Here is a 26,652-nt window from a genome sequence, read left to right as displayed (position 1 = left end):
GTAGTTTAAATCTTCACACCACATTTCCTGTGATTTAGAAGTTCATTGAAAAACAGCACACTTGAACTGAATTTCTTCTAAATTCTAATGCATACTACTGAAGTCAGATTTATCTTAATAAATACTTAAGATGAACTCTTAAGAACCAACTCAACCTTAAAGCAGCTAGTAGTTGGAATAAATGTTCATATTAGTTCTTGTTTTTTGCAATATGGAATTTCCATAGTTATGTTATTCTTATGTGTATGTAATGCAATTGGAAAAATAAACAATCTTTTGGTCAACTAAGTCAATCTTGACAGCATTTTGTTTGTTTATAATTTTTTCAAGTGTTGTGGGTCAGATTCTTTGTTTAAAATAATTTGTTCCTGTTTTCACACGTATAAAGGAAGAACTTCTTCTTCTCTTCTCTTCCATTCCCTTATGCCGTTAAGCATCGGGTACCTTGTTCTGTCCATCTCATCCACTCCCTCCGGTCTCGACTCATTCTTCTCATTTCATTCTTAGTTTTTCCATATTTTAGTCCTATCTTTTCTATTCTATCTTCCCATGTATTTCTTTGCCTGCCTCTTCCTACTCTACCCTCAACCCTCATCTCCATCACTTGCTTGGCTTTCCTATCTTCATTCATTCTATTTACATGTCCATAACACTTCAGCTGGCATTCCTCTACTACTTCAGTCATTGTCTTCTTTTGTTTTACCTCTTCTCTTATTCTTTCATTTCTTATTGTGTCTCTTCGAGTTTTCCCCACTGTTCTTCTGAGATATTTCATCTCTATTGCTTGAAATTTTCTTAGATGTTTATCTTGCAATGCTAAGCTCTCTGTGCCATAGCAGGAAGAACAACACATCAATTTATGACTGAAGCAGTATGTTTTTCGATTTTCTATAAGCGTGTTAAACACAATGAAGCTACAGAGTTAAAAACATGTTCATATATTTAAAGAAAATTGTATGTTAAATTTTCTAAGTTACAAATTCAACATGCTTTATTAAAGATTTAATTTAGTTGTTTTATATGATTTCTCTATTGTATTTACATTTGAGTAAATAAAAATTGTTCATAAGCAATATATTGAAAACAATAAAATACTGTTCAATAGAAACCAATTTATTATAATTGACCAATTGGTTCCAATTGGCCAATCAGTTCCGATAGACAGATCAGTTCCAATAGAGTATCTAAAAACTCATATTCGCTATCGGAACCAATTGGAAACATTTCCAGCTGGGCATGGTAGGTATTAATTTCATTCCTGTGTAAAGAAGTCCAATTTTGCTTCTCAAATTTTTACAGCAGAATTAATCAATTTCATGTGATTTTGCATAACTCGCAGACAGGCACGTATCTAGAAATATAATTCGGGGGTGGGATCCGAACCAAATGTCTCAAAATAATAATAATAATAATTTTAAATTAAAATAATTATAATTATATTAAATTAATTAAAATAGTATTAATTATTCAAATTAATATTATATTTTCATTACAAATAGGTAAAAATATGGTATTAGAATAGTGATATAACAGCACGTATTCGTTATCCAGCATGCCTGTAGTGAAGGTAGGCAAAATTTGTAAGACAAGGTAGGCATTGGCAAAGAAATTAATGTCAAATAGATTAAGAATGGAATATTTATTGATTATCAAAAAAGGAAAAGGAAAAGTAAAGTTCCTAGTAATATTTTATGCATATTATTATAAATAGTGATAAATCTTCTATGGCACTATCAGTCAGAGTTGTATGATCCTAATATCCTCGTATAATTCTTGCCTTCCAATAAGTTTGGCAAAATTAAATAAGCCTTGATTAAACAAGAAACATTGTTTCATTATTTAATTTTAGTTATTTTATTATTTTATTGTTTTGATTGTTTAATTTTTGCACATAGTAAGTCTTTTGGGGGCAGGAAGGTCTGGACCCCCTGGAAACCCTGCTAAATACATCCTTGCTTGCAGAACAATTCACAATCCAGAGTGAGTTGTGCAGGTAAGTAAATTCTAAATCTCATGTTTAAGAGTTTATTTTGCTTCATTTCCTGACAAAAATTGTAGCAAAACATACCTCTCATCTTTCAAAATCCTGAAAAGTTAACAATAACAAAATTAACATATATGTCATAATAAGCTAATGCCAGTATAAATTTAAAAATATTGTTTTTCAATTTACCCACTTTTTCTCTTTTCCTATTTTTTTCTAATTTATCTCCACAAATCTTTGTCGTTCCTGTATGTCTTCATTTCTCTTTCCCTCTCTCTGGCTTGCTCTTCATCATTTTCTGCAACTCTTCTTCCACTCATATGTGCTTTTATCCTTCACTCTCTTCTCTTTTCTGTTTGTTTCATTTCTTTCCCCAGTTTTCCCTTTCTACTACTTATTCTCTGTTTAGGTGTAAGTCCATATCTACTACTTATCTACAAAATGATTTCCTCCTTCTTTCTCCAAGAGCAGCGAATACAGGAATTTTTAGGAAGGCAGCTGTTCATCCCTGCCCATCTTTGCTGCCATTGTGAGGTAAAGTATTGATCTTGAAAGCCAGTAAACAGTGGCACAAGGTACTCTGTGTGCTGACCACATGCCACCAATGCAAAATAGCCACTTATCAGGCCCTGGCACTAAATAGGATGATGTGTTATGAATAGTGGCATGCAAACTTTTGGTTATACACATTTTTTGTTTTTACGTGTAAAGCTTAATTTGAATTATTTATCCCTACTTAAATATATCAGGTTTATTATAATTTGATGTATTTTTACAAGTTATAGATTATCCAGAATAAAGTAACTGTAAAAAATAACTTATAGTTACTTCTTAAAGTAATGGTAACTGTAAAAAAGGTACTACTTTACAAAATAAGTAAATAACTCCAACTGAATTACTTTCAAGCAAAACAACTAACAGTATTTCAGTTACATTTAAGAAGTGACATTCCAAAGCTTTGTCTTTGTGACTCTGACAGATTGTAACATAATGATAGGTTATATGCACGTAAAATTTTTGTTAGCTGATTAGTACCACAGAAATGTACAAACATCATGCCTCCACGCACCTCCCCTGTGGCGTAGTGGTAACGTCGTCGCCTTTCAATCAAGGGGTCCCAGGTTCGATACCCGGTGGAGGCACACGATACAGTGGTTTGGATCCCACTTTAAACTGTAGGTCCAGTCCAAATTAGCCGTCCTGTGCATAAAGTAGACATAAAACAACAAATCAATGAATCAATTATTGCCTCCATAACCTACAAAATGAGTATTGAATTACACACACTAAACAGCAATGAATTCAAAGCAAATACATTTATGAACTCACCTCATATTGATAACTTGGCCTTTCATTTGTCACAGGATATTCCTTAATAGGGTAATATGTACAGCAACTTGAAGCATCATAAGAGTCTATCTCATCAAAATTAATTAGAAATGATCTGAGAACTCCATTTACAAGGTCAGGATAATCCCACTCAACTGCTATAGATGTAGAATTCCTGGATACAAGATGTAAATTTCTTAGTCTGCTTGGGACTGCAAGGAAACAATGGTATTTGTATAATATAAAATACTTTCAACACAAAAATTGTTAAGATATGTAAGATCTACATTGATCTGATGAGCTTTAATTAATTATGTGGGGTATATTGTATTATAACTATCATCTTGATTAAATCTATGTAGAAGTCCCCTCCCCCAAAAGTGGAATTTGTACTGCAACATCACAACTTAATATATATACACACAAAACAATATGTGAGGTAGGAGACAGTAAACAGTTACCAAACACAGAAATAAGGAGTCGATATTTTGCAACCTGCCTTATGTTCACAGAAGAAGAAAACAGATGACATTGGTTGGTGGTAGGTGAAGTTTGGGAGGGAAAAAGAGGAGTGGTGGCGATTATTGGGTGGCTTGATTTAGTCCAGGGGGTGCAGTAGTTTGTGTGCATTTTCAATATGTAGGCCCTTTCCCATCCCCTGTGGGAGGAGGTGTCTGTGGATGGGGGTAATAAGTGGATAATATCCACACAGAAACAGTCGTTTAAGGTAGTGTTATGGCTGTTGGTGTGAGATCAGAGTTTTGGATTGAAGAACGGTGGTTATTGATTCTGAGGTTCAGGGGGTAGAGGTTTCGCCAAGGTAGAAGTCACCACAGATTTGGCAGATCAAGATGTATGTAATAAGGTTGGGGGAGATGCAGGTGCCCTTCGGGTGAAGAGTGACCTTGCCAGCAGCAGTGGTGGGGGTATGGATGGTGGAGGAGGTGATGAATATGGTGCAGGCCTTGCACCTGGGTTTATTGTGGGCTTGGTAGTGTTTGGGTGAGGAGGGTTGGTGTATTTCAGACCAAGTGTTCTTGAGGTTGGCGCACGATGGCCTGGGTTTGTCCAAGAAAGATATTCCTGGTGTAAGGATTACTGTCAAGGATGGGGAGGAGGGACTGAAGGGCTTGTTCAATCTTCATGGGGTGAGGATAGCATTGGAGTGGTTCTGGTGATTTGTTTGTTGATGTGGGGTGGGGGTAGGGTGTCCATGGCTGATTAGTTCTTGGTGCAGGTGTAGGTTGTAGTGAATGCTGCTGCAAATGGTTGGTAGTTGCAATCGAGTAGCACCTTCATGCCGCAGAGGACTCGCTTTCATTTACTTGCTACACAAATTCCTAGGACAGAGTATAGTTACATTAGATATCCAGGGAGAAACTTCTAGATACATGTGGTCCAATTGTTTACCTTCGGCAGGGCTGAGTCCTAAGAATGTTTTGTGTTTATGCTCTTAAAAGAAACAATGGATTGTAGCCATTAGGACAAAAAGCCCTTTGGCAGAAAGTCATAAGTGTGCATGAACTAAATAGAGTTAATTTATTTTATTTTGAAATGTTTCAGAAAGCGATCACACAACTTTAATTGCACTTGTAAATGCCAAAAGGGATTTGAGGAAATTATAATTTACTCTACACTCGATGGTTTCAAACATCTCAGATAAAGCACAATTAACACCACATGACAACATTTTCACACAGACAGTACTCCATTTTTTGCATTTACTTTTACTTCCTGAAGTTTTCACCACATCATTAGCCTTTCTTAGGAGACTGGACATAATTTGACTGGACAATCCAGTGGCGTACGTACAAGGTAAGCTACCAAAGCACGCTTCGGCATGCAATTCAAATTTTGCATAATTCCCAGGATACTTAGACTCCCAGACATTGTCGAGAGGCATTTTTGCGGAGCCCGTGAAAGACTAAAATGTCACAAAGCGGTGTTTTTATCAAGGCAAGCCTGCCCATTGATGTACTATTGTTTGTTTAAAAATTATATGTTCAGTGCTTCAGCTATCTAAATGGTCACAGCACACTACTGGAACAATCTAACTTTAATCATGCTTCAATTCAAATCTTGTCCAGACTCCTGTGGAAGCTACATATTAATATAAAAAGTGAGCATTACCTATGTTGAAACATCTTGGTTAGGGTAACATGCCCCATTCATGCTCACACTTAATTAATCTATGAAATAACCTACCTCCCTCCTTTGTTACAGCAACAATGGTAGCTTCCTCCCCATCTTCAGCAACTTCTGTATTTCTGGCTGAGACCTTCAAAGATTCAAAATAGAAATATTTTATTTTATTTTATCTTTTGAAACAATTTTATTAACAATAAGAGCATAAAAATGGAGTTAGCAAAAGTTAATGAATTTACTGCAGAAGTAGTAGACTATTAACTAATAATAGGACACCTAATATCAAAAGCTTTATGCATTAAAAACTCAAGAAAATAGCGTATCTGATATCAATATTTTGACAGTGATGACAGTAATGATGCAGGTGAAAGATAGTAGCCTATATCCAGTCAAATAACATGTCTTATTGACATGAAAAGATACAGGGAAAACTTAGAACATAAAGTAAATAAACTTTTGCCAAATTAATGTTTTACATGAGATACACAGAGAGATAATTAATACAATGGAGTCTCACAAGACATGTTACTGTTTATCTTTGCAGTGAAAAAAATATATAAGCAATATATATCAGTAATACTATTTATTAATCAATATTTGCTTTTCAAGTAATAGTGAAATAATTAAAATAACACTAAATCTCTTCACATCAATCTTTCCTGAACAAAACATGAATTTAATCTAGCAATAACAGCAGAAAAGAACATACAGTTACAACATACTCCTCTTCTGGTGTTAATGGTGATAGTGTGTGACAATACATATTGTTCCACAGTGAACATGGTTGAGGAGGAATTACAACAGTCAACATATCCCCATCACTCTCCTTGTGGTAAGTGATTTTGAAAGATTCCAGATCCCCAAATACTTGGTTTGGTTTTGTCCACCTTACTCCTAGCATTCTGCGACCTTTCTTGTAAACAGCTAGGTTTTCGACTGGTCCTGGTGCTAATGTTAGATTTAGGAGAAATAAATTAAGCACTTAGCAAATACATTTCTTTTATTTTTAGTACAATGATTATTCAGTATGCTTTTATAAATTCCTCATTTACCATTAGATTAAAAAGTGTCATAGGCATCTGGAAGGGAAAGGGGGGGGGGGAGAGGAAGTGAAAATATTGGAACATTTCCCAGCACCCTTGTAAGCCAGCCACGGTGCGCCAGGCTGCCACGGCACACCAGGCTGCCATAGCACACACTTTGGGAACCACTGTGCTAATTAATTAGTGTAACTCGATTTATAATGCATTTTTATTTTAGGTTTATCTATTCCCTGTATAGAAACCATCTAGCACTCTGTTCTTTCTATGTGCCTCGAACATTCAGGAAAAACTGATACAAATTTAAACTTTTCAAAGAAGGGCCATTGGCAACAGATGCCATCCAGATGAGAGTGGGTGTGGTTGGCTGTTGGAACTGTGATTTGGAAGGGGAGAGGCTGTTTCACTTCGATCAGCTCAGATCGCAGGACAGATCTCCCGCAAAGGACGCTGTGAGGAATAGAATTGCCAGGCAGACTAGGGCCTTTTACAGGTAAAATGTAGTTTGTACTGGATTTTTTTTTAAAGTAATTATGGTGCCCTGCATGTCGGGGACAAACTGAGGCTGTTAAGATGTTCTTGAGGGTAACGCGAATCTGTCTTGTAACAAGCATACTCCTGGTGTAATTAATCGAAATGTAAAGCATCCAGGTACAATGGGATCCACAAGTATTGCTCGGCAAATTGTCAATGACTACTTTTATTAATTTCTCTTTTGTATCTTGTTAGTTTTTAAGGAATGAATTTTTACTTGTGCTGGTGAAGAGGTTGCCAGCAGCCTATTTGGCATTTTGTTTGAATTTTTGAAGATCTCATTACATAAAATTAAGAGAGTAAACTTGGTGATGGACAATTTGCTTGGAAATACTCATAGGTCCCACTGTACAAACATTAGAGATTTTCAGTATAATAAAATTAGAATTTTGGCCCGATAAGGAGAGAAATATTCGGATACAGCTTGTATAATATATTTAAATTTACACTAATTAAACTAGAAAATTTACAAAATCTCGAATTTTGATTTCACAGTTGCTGGACAAGGTAATTTATCCCCTACAACAATAAGGTTTCCCAAAGGTTATCTGTCTCTTGGTATTTTGTAGTTAATTATATGATTATGTAGCAAACCCATGTGCATTGCAATACAAGAAAGATTACCCCTAGACAAATCAGAGCTGAGTACAGAGTGCACCGAGCCTCAGAGGGGAGGTAAAATGAGGGTGGGCCAGGCAAGAAACACTGTAAACATTTTAATCTCAGTTATGAACTGTCTTGAATATTAGTATGAAAGAATATTTACTGTAGTTAAATTGATCACAGCTGTTTGGAATTTTTAGACTATATTTCTTTCATTTCAATACATATAATATATTTCATCCAATTACGATAAGTAAAAAAAATAATAAAATAATTAATCCAATTGAAAGTCAACATGGAGATAACAAAATCAGCAAATTTCAAATATTAATGATATCATTGATCACAACTAAAATCTGATGGTTTATTAGCTTGATATACTTACTTGTGGCCCTTGTGCTAGCTGGGATTATAAGAGGAAGGTTCACATTCCAGCCCCCAGATGTCACCAGGTACACTTTCACTTCATAATCCGTGTGAGGAGTAAGTCCAGTGAAAGTTGCTGAAGTATCTTGTGTACTTGCACTAACAAGAGGAACATGATTGCCAATTGAGAATACTTCGTATCTATAGCCATATAGGAAGCCATTCAAATCTGAACAATTCTCTGGTGGACCCCAATAAATGGTGAAACTTGAATTTGTTCTTTCAGTATGCTTTTCACTTATGGATGGTTGGACATCAGGAACTATAAAAACAAAGTAATTATAAGCACAATACAAAATTAAACAAATATACAAGGGAAAGTAAAAAAATAAGTTGCACTTACACATAACATTTTGTTGGAAATATACATTTTGATGAATGTGGTTAGCAACATTGCTTACAGGTCCCTTGAAAAGGTGAAGTAGTGGTTGCACCCTGGTTGCTAGGGATCGGACATTATTAGTGGTGAACGTGTCAGTTGGAAGTGGTATCCAAACTGGCAGTGCACAAAGTGGAAGCACACTCATTTTCTGTGGGCAATAACGTGAAACCCTACATAGATTCAATGCCTATTGCATGAAGTGTGCGGTGATAAAGTAATTCCATCCAGCAGTCGGGGGTGTTTGTTATATTTTCTATAAGATAAAGGAAAATAGGACTCCATTTCTTGGTCAATCTTTAGTAGGCAAAAACAATCCGCCACTCGACCCCCTTCAATCTCTGACTTTAGTCGGATTAGAAACACTAAGCTGCTTCATTGACGCTTAATGTTCTGCTTGTTCTTGTTTTATCTAACCTAACCAGGTGTGTGTTATCAAGGATAACTAAGAATTACTTTCATAACTTGCACCGGAGTTCATGCATTTATTTTGGTTAGAATAGGCAGTAGTTGTAGTTGGGATTGTCTTGTGTAGTAGTTGTGCTGTCTAGTGTGTTTGTGTTTATCTTATGTAGTAGTTATGCTGTCTAATGTATTTCTGTTTGTCTTGGGTAGTATCGGTGATGTGTATCCATGTGTCTTGTGTTTAGTTGAGCTGTCTAGTATGATTGTTTTGTCTTGCGTAGTAGTTGTGCTGTCTAATTTGTTTGTGTTTGTCTTGTGAAGTAGTTGTGGTATGTAGTTTGTTTATGTTTATATTGTGTAGTAGTTGTGGTGTGTTTGTGTTTATATTGTGTTATAGTTGTGATGTGTTTGTGTGTGTCTTGTGTAGTAGTTGTGCTGCCTAATGTGTTTGTGTTCGTCTTGTGTAGTAGTTCCTCCATTCATATTGGAGGTTAGGCGTAGAGCTGACAACTCTGCACTGTAAAAAGACATGTCAAAAAACAGCAATATAAGGCCATGGATGTTCCCAAGGTAAAATATTCCGGAGGTAAAATAGTCCGTTCGGATCTCCGGGTGGGGACTACTTTGGGAGGTCCCTGGACTAAGGATAAAATCTACGTTAGGAATAAGGATATTAAATTAGGCACCTGGAATGTTCTGAGCCTTTACCGGCCTGGGGCATTTCAGTGTACAGTTAATGAGATAGTTAAGTATAAATTAGATGTAGTAGCTGTCCAGGAAGTTAGGTGGCCAGGAGAAGGGAATTGTAAAACTAAAAATTATACTTTTTTCTATGGTGGTACTGAAAATCATAATTTTGGAACAGGCTTTTTCATAAATAATAGAATTATCTTGGCTCTTAAAACAGTAGAATTTATTAATGATAGGATATCATATGCAGTTTTACAGGGTAGGTGGTGTAAAATTATTTTAATAAACATACATGCACCAACGGAAGATAAAGATGATAATACTAAAGATGATTTTTATGCAGAGTTAGAACAGATCTTTGATAAATTTTCCCAGTATGATATGAAAATTCTGTTAGGTGACTGTAATGCACAGATTGGCAAAGAAGAGACATTTAAACCCACGATTGGTAAAGAAAGTCTTCATGAATTAAGTAATGATAATGGTATAAGATTGATTACTTTTGCAACCTCAAAGAATTTAATTGTGAAAAGTACCACTTTTAAACATAAAGATATTCATAAATATACCTGGTCTTCTCCAGATGGTAAAACTCATAATCAGATAGATCATATTCTCATTGATAAGAGAAGGCATACTAGTATAATTGACGTTCATACACATAGAGGTGCTTACTGTGCCAGTGACCACTATTTAGTAATTGCTAAATTAAGACAAAGACTCTCAGTGATAAATCATAAGCAACAAAATGTAAAAGTTCTAAAATTTGATACAGGAAAGTTTACTGATGAAAGAATTAAGAAAGATTACCAAATTAAACTGTCAAATAGATTTGATGTTTTGCAGGATTTAAATGATGATGAAAATATAAATGAAACAGACGTAAATAAGAATTGGGAGCACATACGTAATGCAATAGAATCAGCAGCTAAAGAAAGTATAGGATACCATAAACCAAGAAAAAGTAAACCATGGTTTGATAATGAATGTCATAATCTAATAGAAATAAGAAATCAGGCTAGACTTAGGTGGTTAAATAACTCTGATGATACAAATCTAAACAATTATAATAGAATATAGCGAGAAGTTAACCGCACCTTCAGAAGTAAAAAAAGAGATTACTTGAAAAGTAAAATTAACGAAATTGAAACAAACAGCAAAAATAAAAATATCAGAGATTTATATAAAGGTGTAAATGAATTTAGAAAGGGGTGGCAACCTAAAGTAAACTTGATAAAAGATAAAGACGGTGATTTTCTAGCTGACCCAAGCGATATTCTAAATAGATGGAAGAACTACTTTAATGACCTTTTAAATGTCCTTGTAGGAGATAAATCAGAAGTAAATGAAGTACACACAGCAGAACCTTTAGTTCCAGAACCTAACTTGACTGAAGTTAAAGATGCTATTAAAAGGCGAAAGAATAACAAAGCACCTGGCATTGATTTAATACCAGCTGAGTTAATTAAATATGGAGGAAATTCATTAATATGTCAAATTCATAAATTAATTTGCTTAATATGGAATAAAGAAGAAATCCCTCAACAGTGGAAAGAATCCATAATTGTTCCTGTGTTTAAAAAAGGTGATAAAATGAACTGCAATAATTACCGTGGAATTTCTCTACTCTCAACAACATACAAAATATTGTCTAACATTCTTTTAACAAGACTAACCCCATATGCTAATGAAATTATAGGTGATTATCAATATGGATTTAAACGTAACAGATCAACTACAGATCAAATTTTTCACATCAGACAGACACTTGAAAAAAAGTGGGAATATAATCAAAATGTCCATCAGCTGTTCATTGATTTCAAAAAAGCATATGATTCGGTCAAAGAGATAAATTATATAATATATTAGTAGAGTTTGGAATACCTAAGAAGCTTGTTAGTATGATAAAAATATGCACCAGTGAAGCAGAAAGTAAAATTCGTGTGGGTAATAATATGTCTGACAAATTTACAATTCATGATGGGTTAAAACAAGGAGATGCATTATCTCCATTGCTCTTTAATTTTGCCTTAGAATATGCTGTAAGGAAGGTAAGAGAAACTAAAGAAGGACTAAAATTAAATGGTGTGACTCAGTTGTTAGCATATGCAGATGATGTAGACTTACTGGGGGATGATGTGAATACAATTAAGAATAATGCTAAAATATTTTTCAAAACTGCTAAAGAGATAGGTTTGGAAGTTAACAAAGAGAAAACTAAATATATGCTTACAGGCCGAAACCAAGTGTTAGGTAATAATCAAAATCTAATTATTGATAACAACTCGTTTGAACCAGTTTCCAAATTCAAATACTTAGGAGTAATATTAACAAATGAAAATTATATTAAAGAGGAAATAAAAAGTAGGCTTAATTCAGGAAATGCATGTTACTTCTCTCTTCATAAACTTTTGTCTTCTCGTTTAATATCTAAGAAACTAAAAGTTAAAATATACAAAACAGTAATTTTGCCTGTAGTATTATATGGGTGTGAAACTTGGTCCCTTACATTGAAAGAGGAACATAAATTGAGAGTATTTGAAAATAAGATCCTTAGGAAAATCTTTGGACCTAAAAGGGATGAGGAGACAGGTGAGTGGAGAAGGTTACATAATTTAGAACTACATAATTTGTATTCATGTCCAGATATTATTAGAATAATTAAATCAAGAAGACTTAGGTGGGCAGGCCATGTGGCACGAATGGGAGAGGAAAGAGGAGTTTACAGGATTCTTGTTGGGAAACCAGATGGTAAGAGACCTGTAGGAAGGCCAAGACGAAGATGGAGGGACAACGTTGAGATGGACCTAAAGGAAATCGGTAGGGATGGGAAAGAGTATATAGATCTTGCTCAAGATAGGGACAGATGGAAGGCCTATGTTGCTGCAGCCATGAACCTTCGGGTTTAAGAAGGCTAGAGAGTTAGTTAGTTAGTTGGTAAAATAGTCCCCCGTTTGGATCTCCAGGTGGGGACTACTTTGGGAGGTCCCTGGACTAAGGATAAGATCTACGTTAGGAATAAGGATATTAAATTAGGCACCTGGAATGTTCTGAGCCTTTACCGGCCTGGGGCATTTCAGTGTACAGTTAATGAGATAGTTAAGTATAAATTAGATGTAGTAGCTGTCCAGGAAGTTAGGTGGCCAGGAGAAGGGAATTGTAAAACTAAAAATTATACTTTTTTCTATGGTGGTACTGAAAATCATAATTTTGGAACAGGCTTTTTCATAAATAATAGAACTATCTCGGCTCTTAAAACAGTAGAATTTATTAATGATAGGATATCATATGCAGTTTTACAGGGTAGGTGGTGCAAAATTATTTTAATAAACATTCATGCACCAATGGAAGATAAAGATGATAATACTAAAGATGATTTTTATACAGAGTTAGAACAGGTCTTTGATAAATTTTCCCAGTATGATATGAAAATTCTGTTAGGTGACTGTAATGCACAGATTGGCAAAGAAGAGACATTTAAACCCACGATTGGTAAAGAAAGTCTTCATGAATTAAGTAATGATAATGGTATAAGATTGATTACTTTTGCAACCTCAAAGAATTTAATTGTGAAAAGTACCACTTTTAAACATAAAGATATCCATAAATATACCTGGTCTTCTCCAGATGGTAAAACTCATAATCAGATAGATCATATTCTCATTGATAAGAGAAGGCATACTAGTATAATTGACGTTCGTACACATAGAGGTGCTGACTGTGCCGGTGACCATTATTTAGTAATTGCTAAATTAAGAGAATGACTCTCAGTGATAAATCATAAGCAACAAAATGTAAAAGTTCTAAAATTTGATACAGGAAAGTTTACTGATGAAAGAATTAAGAAAGATTACCAAATTAAACTGTCAAATAGATTTGATGTTTTGCAGGATTTAAATGATGATGAAAATATAAATGAAACAGACGTAAATAAGAATTGGGAGCACATACGTAATGCAATGGAATCAGCAGCTAAAGAAAGTATAGGATGCCATAAACCGAGAAAAAGTAAGCCATCAGAAATCAGGCTAGACTCTGATGATACAGATCTAAACAATTATAATAGAATAAAGCGAGAAGTTAACCGCACCTTCAGAAGTAAAAAAAGAGATTACTTGAAAAGCAAAATTAACGAAATTGAAACAAACAGCAAAAATAAAAATATCAGAGATTTATATAAAGGTGTAAATGAGTTTAGAAAGGGGTGGCAACCTAAAGTAAACTTGATAAAAGATAAAGACGGTGATTTTCTAGCTGACCCAAGCGATATTCTTAATAGATGGAAGAACTACTTTAATGACCTTTTAAATGTCCTTGTAGGAGATAAATCAGAAGTAATGAAGTACACACAACAGAACTTTTAGTTCCAGAACCTAACTTGACTGAAGTTAAAGATGCTATTAAAAGGCTAAAAAATAACAAAGCACCTGGCATTGATTTAATACCAGCTGAGTTAATTAAATATGGTGGAAATTCATTAATATGTCAAATTCATAAATTAATTTATTTAATATGGAATAAAGAAGAAATCCCTCAACAGTGGAAAGAATCCATAATTGTTGCTGTTTAAAAAAGGTGATAAAATGAACTGCAATAATTACCGTGGAATTTCTCTACTCTCAACAACATATAGAATATTATCTAACATTGTTTAAACAAGACTAACCCCATATGCTAATGAAATTATAGGTGATTATCAATGTGGATTTAAACATAACAGATCAACTACAGATCAAATTTTTCATATCAGACAGACACTTGAAAAAAAGTGGGAATATAATCAAAATATCCATCAGCTATTCATTGATTTCAAAAAAGCATATGATTCGGTCAAAAGAGATAAATTATATAATATATTAATAGAGTTTGGAATACCTAAGAAGCTTGTTAGTATGATAAAAATATGCACCAGTGAAACAGAAAGTAAAATTCGTGTGAGTATTAATATGTCTGACAAATTTACAATTCATGATGGGTTAAAACAAGGAGATGCATTATCTCCATTGCTCTTTAATTTTGCCTTAGAATATGCTGTTAGGAAGGTAAAAGAAACTAAAGAAGGACTAAAATTAAATGGTGTGACTCAGTTGTTAGCAAATGCAGATGATGTAGACTTACTGGGGGATGATGTGAATACAATTATGAATAATGCTAAAATATTTTTCAAAACTGCTAAAGAAATAGGTTTGGAAGTTAACAAAGAGAAAACTAAATATATGCTTACAGGCCGAAACCAAGTGTTAGGTAATAATCAAAATCTAATTATTGATAACAACTCGTTTGAACCAGTTTCCAAATTCAAATACTTAGGAGTAATATTAACAAATTAAAATTATAATAAAGAGGAAATAAAAAGTAGGCTTAAATCAGGAAATGCATGTTACTTCTCTCTTCATAAACTTTTGTCTTCTCATTTAATATCTAAGAAACTAAAAGTTAAAATATACAAAACAGTAATTTTGCCTGTAGTATTATATGGATGTGAAACTTGGTCTCTTACATTGAAAGAGGAACATAATTTGAGAGTATTTGAAAATAAGATCCTTAGGTAAATCTTTGGACCTAAAAGGGATGAGGAGACAGGTGAGTGGAGAAGGTTACATAATTTAGAACTACATAATTTGTATTCATGTCCAGATATTATTAGAATAATTAAATCAAGAAGACTTAGGTGGGCAGGCCATGTGGCACGAATGGGAGAGGAAAGAGGAGTTTACAGGATTCTTGTTGGGAAACATGATAGTAAGAGACCTGTAGGAAGACCAAGACGAAGATGGAGGGACAACGTTGAGATGGACCTAAGGGAAATCAGTAGGGATGGAAAAGAGTATATAGAACTTGCTCAAGATAGGGAAAGATGAAAGGCCTGTGTTGCTGCAGCCATGAACCTTCGGGTTTAAGAAAGCTAGGGAGTTAGTTAGTTCATGCCAGTCAATTGCAAAATGGTGAGTGTTGTTTGAGAATGGGCTCATGGATATTGAGGACAATTACCATCAACTGAGACAAAGAGGGACATTGTTGAATGTGTTGATGAAATGATTCATAATCCAGACATTGCACCATGTGATTTTCATATTTTTGGGCCTATGGAAGATGAACTTCCAAAACAGAGATATCATTCTGATCTGGAAGTTAAAACTACAATGCAAGAACGATTATTGAAAGTTGGATGGGAATTATTCAAACAAGTTATAGAAAAATCCATATCATGATATGACAAATATTTAAACAGACCTGGTGATTATGTACAAAAGTAGTTTTGGTAGTGTACAGGGTGTCCAGAGTGGGACTGACAGTTTTTAAAAGTGTGTTATTTTAATATGGTAAGGAGTAGCCAGAAACCAAAACATACATTTTGAAGGCACACTCACCAAGTTTTATTGAAAGCAGTTTCAGTTCAGTATAGCTTCACATGAGCTCCGTTTGTTGCACAGAGGGCAAATGAATATCGTTTCGGCTTGTCATCTGGCTTAATCTGCACCTTTTATGTGCAAAAACATAACCTTTTATGCACGACTTCATAAATTGTGTGCTTTTATATAAATATAAGAACTGTTCTCCATATTCCATATGCTATTTCATTCATGCTAGTGCAACTAACTTTTTGACTGACACTCATATTTAATGTAGAGAAATTCTAGGATGAAAGCAGTGGCTTTCATATGTGATTTACCACTGGTAATCAACATATATACATATAATCACACATATATACAAAAAATAAGAATTGTTTCAATAAACCAGGTCAAATTTTCAATATACACCACTGGATGGAAAGAGTTTATAAATTCCAAACCATGCTTTCTGAAGAAATAAATAAATAAGCAAAACAGACATTTGCCATCTCTTACATTCTGAGAACTATTGATGCCATTCTTGTAGCACTTACATTACAAAAATAGACTGTACAATGAGAACATACATTGTCATACACCTCAAAACAAATCCAGTTGTGTTAAGTTGCCTTGGGATCATTGAGGCAACATTAAAAATTCTGCCAAGTATGCAATTTTATGTCTCCAATTGCATGAATTACTTCTTGCTGGCTACACTCAATATTTTATTTTACCAGCTGAAATATGCATCTGTACTTTTGCATTTTGGAAACATGAATTAATATTCTGGCTACACATCCATTAATTTCCTTGTGTGTCATTGCTCTTCACTATGAGATATCCAAGTTCAACATAAAAATTGAAATTATTATATTCCTCTTAAGTACTAACTGATTGGAGACAGAAAAATGGAAGAATATTGAAGAATAATGTTTAATGAATGTTAGATCAAATTTGTCTGATAATATAGAAATAAATTTAATAAACATCTTAAATATCACAAGAACAATCACATTTAAAATATTATCATTATGGTAACAAAACAAACTGTGTCTTACTTGTAGGCTCAACTAATTCTAGTATTCTGCTAAATTGTCCCAATGTTCCTGTGAAAGCTGCCACCTTTATTTCATACTGAGCAAGTGGATAGAGTCCATACAAAGTGACAGAGTTAGTTCCAACATTTACATCACCTGCTGATGATCTGCAAATATGCCTCTTACATGCTAGTAATTGGAGACACTAGAAAGAAGTGGAAAAATATATGAATGAAACAGTTCACGTAATTTTGCTTTGATTATCCTTACATTCTCAAATAAAGTATGTTAAAATGTCTTTCAAATTTGGAAAATTTTCCATGCCATTAAGAGTATTTACAGCTTACCACTACAGCCCTAATAATTTCTAATGTATTCTTAACAAGTAATGGACAATACTCTTCAACTTGTTTCTTTTTCCTACAGATGTAATAAAACTAAATTAAGACATTACCATAAACACTTGCTAACAAATAGACGAATATCAAAGTTATAAAGTTTCCAGATTCCTCTCAAAGAGACAAGACATGATTTAAAAAATCTTCAAGAGAGTAAGAAAAAAGTGCACTTCATTGATTGATTGATTTTGCTTTATTTTATTTCGCATTTTCTGCCACTTCTGGCTAATTTGCGAAAATGGGGATGATTGATGAAATTGATGAATGGACACTCACAAACATCCATGTCCAGGCTGGGGTTCGAACCCAGGACTCCTGTTGTCGTAGCACAATGTGCTAACCACTCCACCACGGAGACCAGCATAAGTGATCATCAGCTTGCTGATGTCTTCGCCTTGTTTGATTCCTGCTTGTGGCACAATGTGGTCTGGATCCCATTTTAAACTGTATGTCCAGACTCGATTAGCCTTACTGTGCATAAAGTAGACTTAAAGCTCCAAATCAATGAATCAATCAATTCAGCTTGCAGAGAGTAAGAGAGAAAAAAATATATGGAGAAAAATGAATTGTTGGAATGTTCATTATTGCAATTATGTCAATACTTTTCAAACAGTACATTATTTATCTTAAGCAACTTCTAATGGAATGAATTATATACGAGAAAACCATAAAGGAATGCGTATTAATTTGCAAGGTACGTACAAGAGAATTTGTAAGTTGTTTGAAAATTGAAGGGGAAGCAATTAGAATTTAATTACTAATTACTAAATTTCAGCAACAAATAAATTATACCGTATCTTATTATTGCACACAAAAAATCATATTCTTGCAACAATGAATTGAATAAGTGTACTTTGACCCACATTTGAAAAAACATTCAAAGGAAGTTAGATGTGAAATGCTTTTGTTGTAGCTATAATATTCATCATAAGAATGACACTTAGGTGGGGATAGTCAATTTAGTTTAATGGGGAAACAGGAGGGGTATTAGATAGTTTAATATGGTACACTTCTGTTCCCAGAAGTTGGCACACTCATTTGAGTTAAAGTCCAGCTTCGTCGCCGGAAGTACAGCCAAAGTAAGTGTTCGGAAATTAGCAGTGTTGCTTACTATCAATCAATTTAACCATATGCAGGGATAAAAACCTTGACTTCATATTGTCCTCGTTTGAAACCTGTGACGTCACGCCCTCTTTAAATCTGCTTCAGTCGGACCACGAGTCGCTGTGTGCTACCTTCAAAATCCCGGTGAAAGTGGGAGGCTCCCCTTCTGCACCCCCCAGGCATAAGATTCCGCTGTGGAAGAAAACGCCGTGGGACGCCGTCCGTCGAGCCATTGACCTTTTCAACTGGAACCTGCTTTCTGAAGGGTCCGTGACCGTGGCTGTCGAACTGTTTACAGACGTTATTCATGCCCTAATTCAGGACTATGTGCCACATAAAACAATGAAAAGTAAAAAGTTTCCCCCGTGGTTCGATAAAGAGTTGCAGCATCTGTTACACAACAAAAAGAGAGCATGGCAGCTGTGGAAAAGTTTCCCCAATCCCCACACACACAACACTTTCAAAGGACTTCGTAAGCATAGTAAAGACCTTATGAAACAGAAATACACAGAATATGTAAACACAGTCACAAATGAACTCCTTACTAATCCGAAGAGATTCTGGACATTGATAAATTCACGGAGACAAACCAAACGCATCCCTTTCGAAGCAACACACAATGGCATTTCAGCTGTTGGTAATGATAAAGCTGAACTATTCAATCAAACATTTCAAAATAATTTTGTTTCAAATTATGTTTTAGATCACCCACCTATCAAATCTATCTGTTCTCACTCTCTTTCTACCATCTTTACAGAACCAGATGAAGTCTTGCACTTCCTTAACTCCTTTTCTTCTCACCGAGCATCTGGACCAGACAATATTCCTACTATTTTCCTTCAAAAAACAGCTCACTCGCTAGCTACTCCTCTTGCAATGTTATTTAATAGGTGCTTCTCTGAAGGCTGCTTTCCCACTCAATGGAAGAAAGCAAATATCATTCCTATTTTTAAATCTGGCAATGCAAACGATACTACAGGTTACAGGCCCATTTCTCTCCTTTCCACACTTGCTATGTCTGTGAAAAGGTTCTAAAAAATAGACTTCTGAAATTCACATCCCCTTACATTAACCCAGCACAACACGGCTTTCTTCCAAATTCTTCATGCCTTACCAATCTGTCTTCTATGCAATCCTATGCCATAAAAGCAATTACTAATCGTAATCAGTTGGATGTTGTGTACTTTGATCTGTCCAAAGCTTTTGATTCAGTGGATCACCAATATTTACTTCATAAATTAGCTAACAGATTTAATATAACTGGAAACACGTTAAAAATAGTGAAAGACTATCTAAGAAATAGACAACAACAGTAGTGTAAACTTGTTGTTTCTATGCAATACTTGGTACGAGCCCTTTTTTTTATGGATTTAACCTCAGTGGTAGCATATTTTCACGATTTTTTTGTTGATTTTATAGCGTTTGACGACTTTTCAGTGCAATTTTCACCGCATCTAATTTTTTTCCCACTCATACTTGGTACGAATGCCACGATCTTACGTGATATAACTTAACCTATTCATTTTTTTTTAATTACATGCTAAACTACACGAGAGCCTCTACGTGCTTTGACCTACTTTAGAGTAGTATAATAAGCCTGCTTGAGAAACCTTAATTGGGGTTCAGTGTTGCCAACCCACCCAAGAAAATTTCACCATGGTGATATTTTACAGGCGAAGCTAACCTACCAATAGGAGTTGGCAACACTGATTAGTTGCTTCACAAACCTCTTGTTTTTTTTAAACATATGATATTTCAGAGGCGAGGCTAACCTACAAGTTACAAGTTGACGGCGTAGCCTTCTATAAGATGATAAGTATGCAGTAAGATGAAGAAGATGCCTCCTGGCAATAGCGGTGTTAATGCTTCCTCCTCTCTACCACCCCCTCCCTCACCGGGCCTCCTTTTTTATGGCAGGAATCCAATGTTTTGGCGCAGTTTTTTTTATTTATTTTTTATTTTACGACGTTTTACGGACTAAACTAACCTACAATGATAAAAAAAATGGAGAGAAGAAGCTCTGGCATCACTTTTTTAAGCTATTTTTTACCTCCTGCTCTTATGCTAACCTCGCCCTTTGACCTACTCTTGAAATGACTTACCTATAAGTCTGTCTCCTCTTACTGTAAGGTCCCCTCAGTGTAATCTACTACGACCTTGCTCTCAGCGTAATCTGCCACGACCTAAAAACATGGTGTTTTTTTTTTGTTTTTTTTTTAAAAAAAAACTCATGTGCGATCTTCTACAAATGTGTGGTCCCCTCCTGCTACGACCTAACGGGAGGACCTCTCTCCTACGATGTTTTTGGGCCCCCACCCTGCTACGATGTTTTTCTCCTCATGATGCAAAAAAAAAACATATGGTATTGTAGCGGTATTTGAAATCGACTGTGCTGCGTGAAGGGAAAAAAAATCTCTTCATGTTCACTGAACAAAAATTAGGAGAGCTGGAAGAGAGGACCGAGGACCCAATGCAATCGAACGCTTCTTCGAAAAGATGGTCGAGGAGGTTGGGAAAATTGGATGCATGCTGCGAACATCGAAACCGATGCTTCCGTTATCTGCTATCGAACTTCAAAATTACTATGACACTGTCAAGTGTCCTGTGTGTGATAACCACTTCACGGACGACAATCGTAAAGTGTTTCACCATTCGCATACGGACGGTCGCTTCATAAGCGGAATCTGTAATGCATGCAACCTCAAAATCCAAAAACCAAAATTCGTCCCCATATTCTTTCACAACGGTTCTAATTACGACTTTCATCCCTTAATTAGGAAACTCGGATACGACGCTCAAAAAATAGATATTCTTGCTCAAAACGAAGAACGATACATCTCTATAAGTAAGAAAGTTATGATTCCTGAGACTAAAAATACCATCGAGATGAGGTTTCTGGATTCATACAGATTTCTCTCTGCCAGCCTGGACGCTCTTGCCAGCAAACTTTTAGACGAACAATTCAAAATTACAAAAGCTAGTTTTCCCAACGTAGACATAGAACTCGTTAGACGTAAAGGGATTTATCCTTACGAATATGTTAGTGATAATTCTAAATTTAATGACGACGCTCTCCCACTTCCAAGAGAATTTTACAGCAGACTCAGAGAGAAAGAAATTATGGATGAAGAATACCAACACGCGCAACTCATGTGGGAGAAATTAGAATGTAGGACACTCGGAGACTACAACGATGCCTACTTAAAATTAGACGTAACGATACTCGCGGATGTTTTTCAAGCGTTCAGGAAAACGGCAATGAATATTTATAAATTAGATCCAGCGTATTTCTACAGGCTACCGGGATTAGCGTGGTCGGCAATATTATTCCAGACAAAGGTCAAGCTGGAACTGATATCGGACGTGGACATGTTACTTTTCATCGAGAGGGGGATTCGGGGCGGGATGGTACAATGTGTACAGAGATATGCAAAAGCCAACAACGTGCACATGAAAGAAGATTATGATTCAAATCGAGCATCGAATTACATCTTCTACGCCGACGTTAATAATCTCTACGGACATGCCATGGTACAGAAACTTCCTTACGGGGGATTCGAATGGGCATCAATAGATATAGATAATTTCGATGATAGTGAGGATGGCTTCTTCGCAGAGGTGGATATCGAATTCCCCGACCATTTACACGATCTGTTCAGCGATTTACCACCGGCATCCGAGTTCAAATCTTCGCCTCATTCTAATCAATGCAAGCTTTTATTGACTCTAGAGGGGGAAAAGAGATACGTTGTTCATTACTCGAATCTCCGATTCTTGATCGGGAAGGGTGCTAAGGTAGCGAATATTAGAAGAGTCCTCAGGTTTAAACATTCCGAGTGGCTCAAACCGTACATTGAAACAAACACGCAACATAGGACAGTTGCCACTTCCGATTTAGACAAAGATTTTTTTAAATTGATGAATAACGCGGTGTATTACAAGACGATGGAAAACGTGCGGAATCATGTAGACGTGAAATTGGTTTCAGATAAAAATAAATGCATGAAGTGGGTGGCCGATCCTAGATTCAAGTCGAGAAAAATTTACAATGAGAATTTGGCACTTTTCAATCTAGATATAAAATTGATGAAATTCAGAAAACCAATTTACGTTGGCGCAACGGTTCTCGACTTGTCGAAACTTTACATGTTCGAATTTCATTACGACGTGATGAAACCCTTCTTCAGTGATAAGATATCACTTTCGTACACGGACACCGACAGCTTCATTTACAGCATACAAACACCTAACCTCTATGAAGACATAAAAAATCCTTCCATGCTTGAGTATTTCGATACTTCTGCATATCCTCAACCCAACAGATTTGGGATTCCTTCCCTCAACAAAAAAAGTCCTAGGTAAACTGAAAGATGAATGTAACGGTGATATTATTGTCGAGTTCGCGGGTTTGCGTTCGAAAATGTATGCCATGAGAACAGAAAGTAGCGTCACGAAGAAAGCAAAAGGTGTGTGCAAGAATACGGTGGAGAACAAACTCACCTTCCACGATTACATCGATTGCCTTTACTCACAATCGTATCACGCCGCAGACGTGAATCGAACCTAGGACCTGGGTATCATAAATAAATAAGCTAATCACGTTATAAAAAGTGTCCCGCTGAAGCATTGAAAAAAGAGCTTCTTAAAAGCTCATCGCGACAGCGTCCTTCAGCGGAGTTGGAAATACTCCGCTGACATTGCATTAGAAAATGAAATAAGGAATCAGCGTTCTTCCTCAGGATTGCCGTTGCGAGAGGACGCGATCGAAGCAACCGTCGTAACGGCCGATAGTTCGAATTTCACATAAATAGGTCGCGTGAGAGAATATCAGGCTTCACATAGCCTATCTACGATCCCTTAATTTAAAACGATCGGGTGTTTGTACGTGGTGGAGGTGCGGGGCATTGGGCGTTGCTGGTCACGAAATTAAGGACTCAGGAGGGGGGTTCCGATGGCGCTGGGTCCTCCTTGGCTCGGGAACCTGAGAGTAGTGGTGGAGCCGCTGGTGATATCTGGTTACAAGCCACTGTGGGAAGGTGTTAGCCACACACCTGGGACTTTCTGGGGGGGGTGTTGCTGGGACGAACTGATGATACTTGGGGGGCGGGGTCATCTGGCTGCTACTGTTCTGGAACGGGGGAATCCATTCGGGGGTCCTGGTGAGTGCAGGCACGAACAACAACTGGGGCTTGCTAATTCTGGACAAGTTCCGGCGATTGCGGCCCAGGGACACGACGGTTGCTTCGATCGCGTCCTCTCGCAACGGCAATCCTGAGGAAGAACGCTGATTCCTTATTTCATTTTCTAATGCAATGTCAGCGGAGTTTTTCCAACTCCGCTGAAGGACGCAGTCGCGATGAGCTTTTAAGAAGCTCTTTTTTCAATGCTTCAGCGGGACCCTTTTTATAAGGTGATTAGCTTATTTATTTATGATACCCGGGTCCTAGGTTCGATTCACGTCTGCGGCGTGATACGCAATCGACGATACTAAATATAGAACAAAGAATCCAAAGCGTAGACCACGTGATTACAACAAACAAAGTTAGGAAAGTAGCATTAGATCCGCATGACTATAAAAGATGTATTTTGTCTTGTGGAATCCACACGTTGCCTTGGGGGCACTATCGTTTAGAAATTAGTAAAAATTGTAGTCAATGCAATTGAAAAAAATAAACTTAAATAACTATAACTAAAATAAAAAAAACTTTAACTGTCTCAAATTATCACATACACAATAAATAACTAGCAAGGACAATGAATCTCTTTGGTTTCCGAAAGCAAACAATGGAGACTGTACACCGCACGACAGATCATGAATTTCTACCTTCCATGTTATCTAAACTCAACGGTCTACTGATTATTCACCTCAACAGCATTTGGATAAAATTGGACGAGGACGTGGGTAAAAACTTTTACGTCTTCAACAACAATTTACATTTTTACGAAATTCCGATCGACGGGAAACTTCGGATCACCGTGAATCCGGAGAACGCAGGGCGAAAAATCAAAATTTCTACCGGAAAGAACATTTTTCGAATGAAGCACGACAAGGTACTTTCTAACATGGCGTACGATGTGTCTGCAGGCGATTATCTTTACGTGGAACTCCTCGGAGATTACGACAAACTCATTCCTCTCTTCGTAGAATTACGAATCGTCTATCCTTTAATAAATAACCGTTAACAAAATGCCTAACGACATTTTCGGCCACACCAAGCGTGTAGACCACGCAGAAGAGATTCTCATGCTCGACGTTCGAGTTAAAAAGTTGAGGAGCGATTTGATCGCTTTGCAGGAGACCTTAAACAATAGTTTACAATCGGAAATCGCTACGCTCCAAACGCAATGTCTCGATCCTATTCTGAAAATCGATTCCGGACTGAAAACGCTAATAGAAAATTATGTTGATGTACCTTCTTACGACAACGTTCAAAATATACAGTTGAGCGTGGATTCGCTTCAAATGATTTGGCCAAATTATTGCAATTTCAATCGAAAGATTTGGAAAAATTGAAACTCGAAATCGAAGAACGAACTTCCGCAATTAAAAAGAATTTCTCTGAACTTCAAACCGTCGTGAATGATATCGATGTAGAACGCTTGCATGTCGTCGTTTCTAAATTACAAGAATAATTCACCAGCACGTTGGAAGAAATTAAATCCAAGTTACAGACTTTGGAAGATACCATGACAAACCTACCATCGTCAGACGAACTGCAGGTCATCAGTAAAAGCGTTGCGAACATAAAAATTCAATTGGAGGCTTATCAAGATTTCGAACACATTCAAACCACCATCGCTACGCTTCAGGCGTCTTTGGAGTTGATCAACGAAGAAATTAAAAATATTAAAGTTCAAGGAAGCGCGTTGACGAGTATTCAAGACACGTTAAGCACGGTTCAGCAGAAGATCGAATATTTAGAAAATTTGAACGTGGAATCGAACCTTGCTCATTTTCATCACGTACTGGACAACATACAGGGTGACTTGGAATCGTTACAGACGAGTGTGCCTTCGAAGGAAGATTTGGAAAAATTGAAAACGGAGGCGACGGCATTATCCGATTCGAGTGACATCAAAAGTTCATTGAGCGATTTCGAAAGTACGGTGGCCCACCTCCCCACCTCCAAAGAATTACACGCTTTGAAAAGGAACATATCTCGAATGCTGAAACGACTAGAAACGGAAACTGCAAACGTGGAACAGATTCGAGATGAAATTACTTCGCTGGTGTCGACGTTGCCCACTTCGCAGAGCGTCACGGATCTTCACACGCAGTTTACCGAGATGCGAAGCACCGTGAACGATTTTACCGAGAAAAGTTCGAAATTGAATCAAGTTGAGAACCTTCAGAACATTGTCGTCAACATCAGAGATCAAGTTGGAGTGCTGGAATCCACGCAGGAATCGACGCTGGCCTCTTTCGGTGCCAAGTTGCAAGAACTGAACGAAAACTACAAGCAGTTGAACGTGGAAGTGAAAATCAAACCGTCATTTTCTGCCGTAACGGATACCATAGTCGAGCATTTGTTACCCATTGAAAATAAACTTGGACACGTTCACAGTAATCTGCTCAGCGTCGATACTAAAATCGCCAAATTGTTCACCTTGCAAGCCATCGAAATCAACAGCGTACCCAATCAACAGAGAATCTCCACGTTCGTCGAAGGTAACAAACTGTACATGTTACATCCTTATCATCCGTATTACAAGTTTCTCCTCGATGGCACGATTCAGATAAACGAATTTTCGTACTGGTCTTACGGCAGAAAAGCTAGCGTTCCCACAATGACGTTGATATCGAATCGTGGTGTCCAGAAAGCAGGAAACATTCCTCTGGCACGTTGGAACGAAACGCACAACATATATGAAATACACGAAGACGAAGATCTTACCGTTTTCGACGTGAGTGCCGGCGATAAGCTGATCATTCAAAACACGAGCGAGGTGCCACCCTCTTTGAATCCCATTACGCTCGTGCTTCTCTTCAAACGTAATCTCTAAATGTCTAGGCAAGCCATCGTCGAAGAATTGCATAAACCTGCACACCGCAACTACGATGACCTCTGGGAAAGTGACCTCGTGGAGATGAGCAGCGGCAAGTTAAAAAATGTACATAAATTGAACAAGGGCAACAAGTACCTCCTCACCGTCATAGACACATTTTCGAAATTCGCATGGGCAGTACCTTTGAAAGCCAAAACGGGAACATGCGTCACGGAAGCATTCAAATTAATTTTTCG

The 26,652-nt window shown here is 36.5% G+C and overlaps 1 protein-coding gene across 1 annotated transcript in view; it reads right to left on the bottom strand.

The window, feature by feature from the left end:
• LOC145979775 (uncharacterized) overlaps window positions 1–26,652 on the bottom strand; it is a 240,510-nt gene that overhangs the window by 7,973 nt on the left and 205,885 nt on the right. The window contains exons 26-30 of the mRNA XM_083112754.1: window positions 16,929–17,112; window positions 8,021–8,323; window positions 6,168–6,406; window positions 5,519–5,591; window positions 3,314–3,525 (exon numbers count right to left, since the gene is read on the bottom strand). Coding sequence (XP_082968880.1) covers window positions 3,314–3,525; window positions 5,519–5,591; window positions 6,168–6,406; window positions 8,021–8,323; window positions 16,929–17,112 — 1,011 coding nt within the window. The remainder of the gene's footprint in view (window positions 1–3,313; window positions 3,526–5,518; window positions 5,592–6,167; window positions 6,407–8,020; window positions 8,324–16,928; window positions 17,113–26,652) is intronic.

The sequence above is a fragment of the Lepisma saccharinum genome, chromosome 26, assembly GCF_977018435.1.
Source record: "Lepisma saccharinum chromosome 26, izLepSacc3.1, whole genome shotgun sequence".
NCBI lineage: Eukaryota > Metazoa > Arthropoda > Insecta > Zygentoma > Lepismatidae > Lepisma > Lepisma saccharinum.
This window is presented reverse-complemented; position numbering and strand designations above follow the sequence as displayed.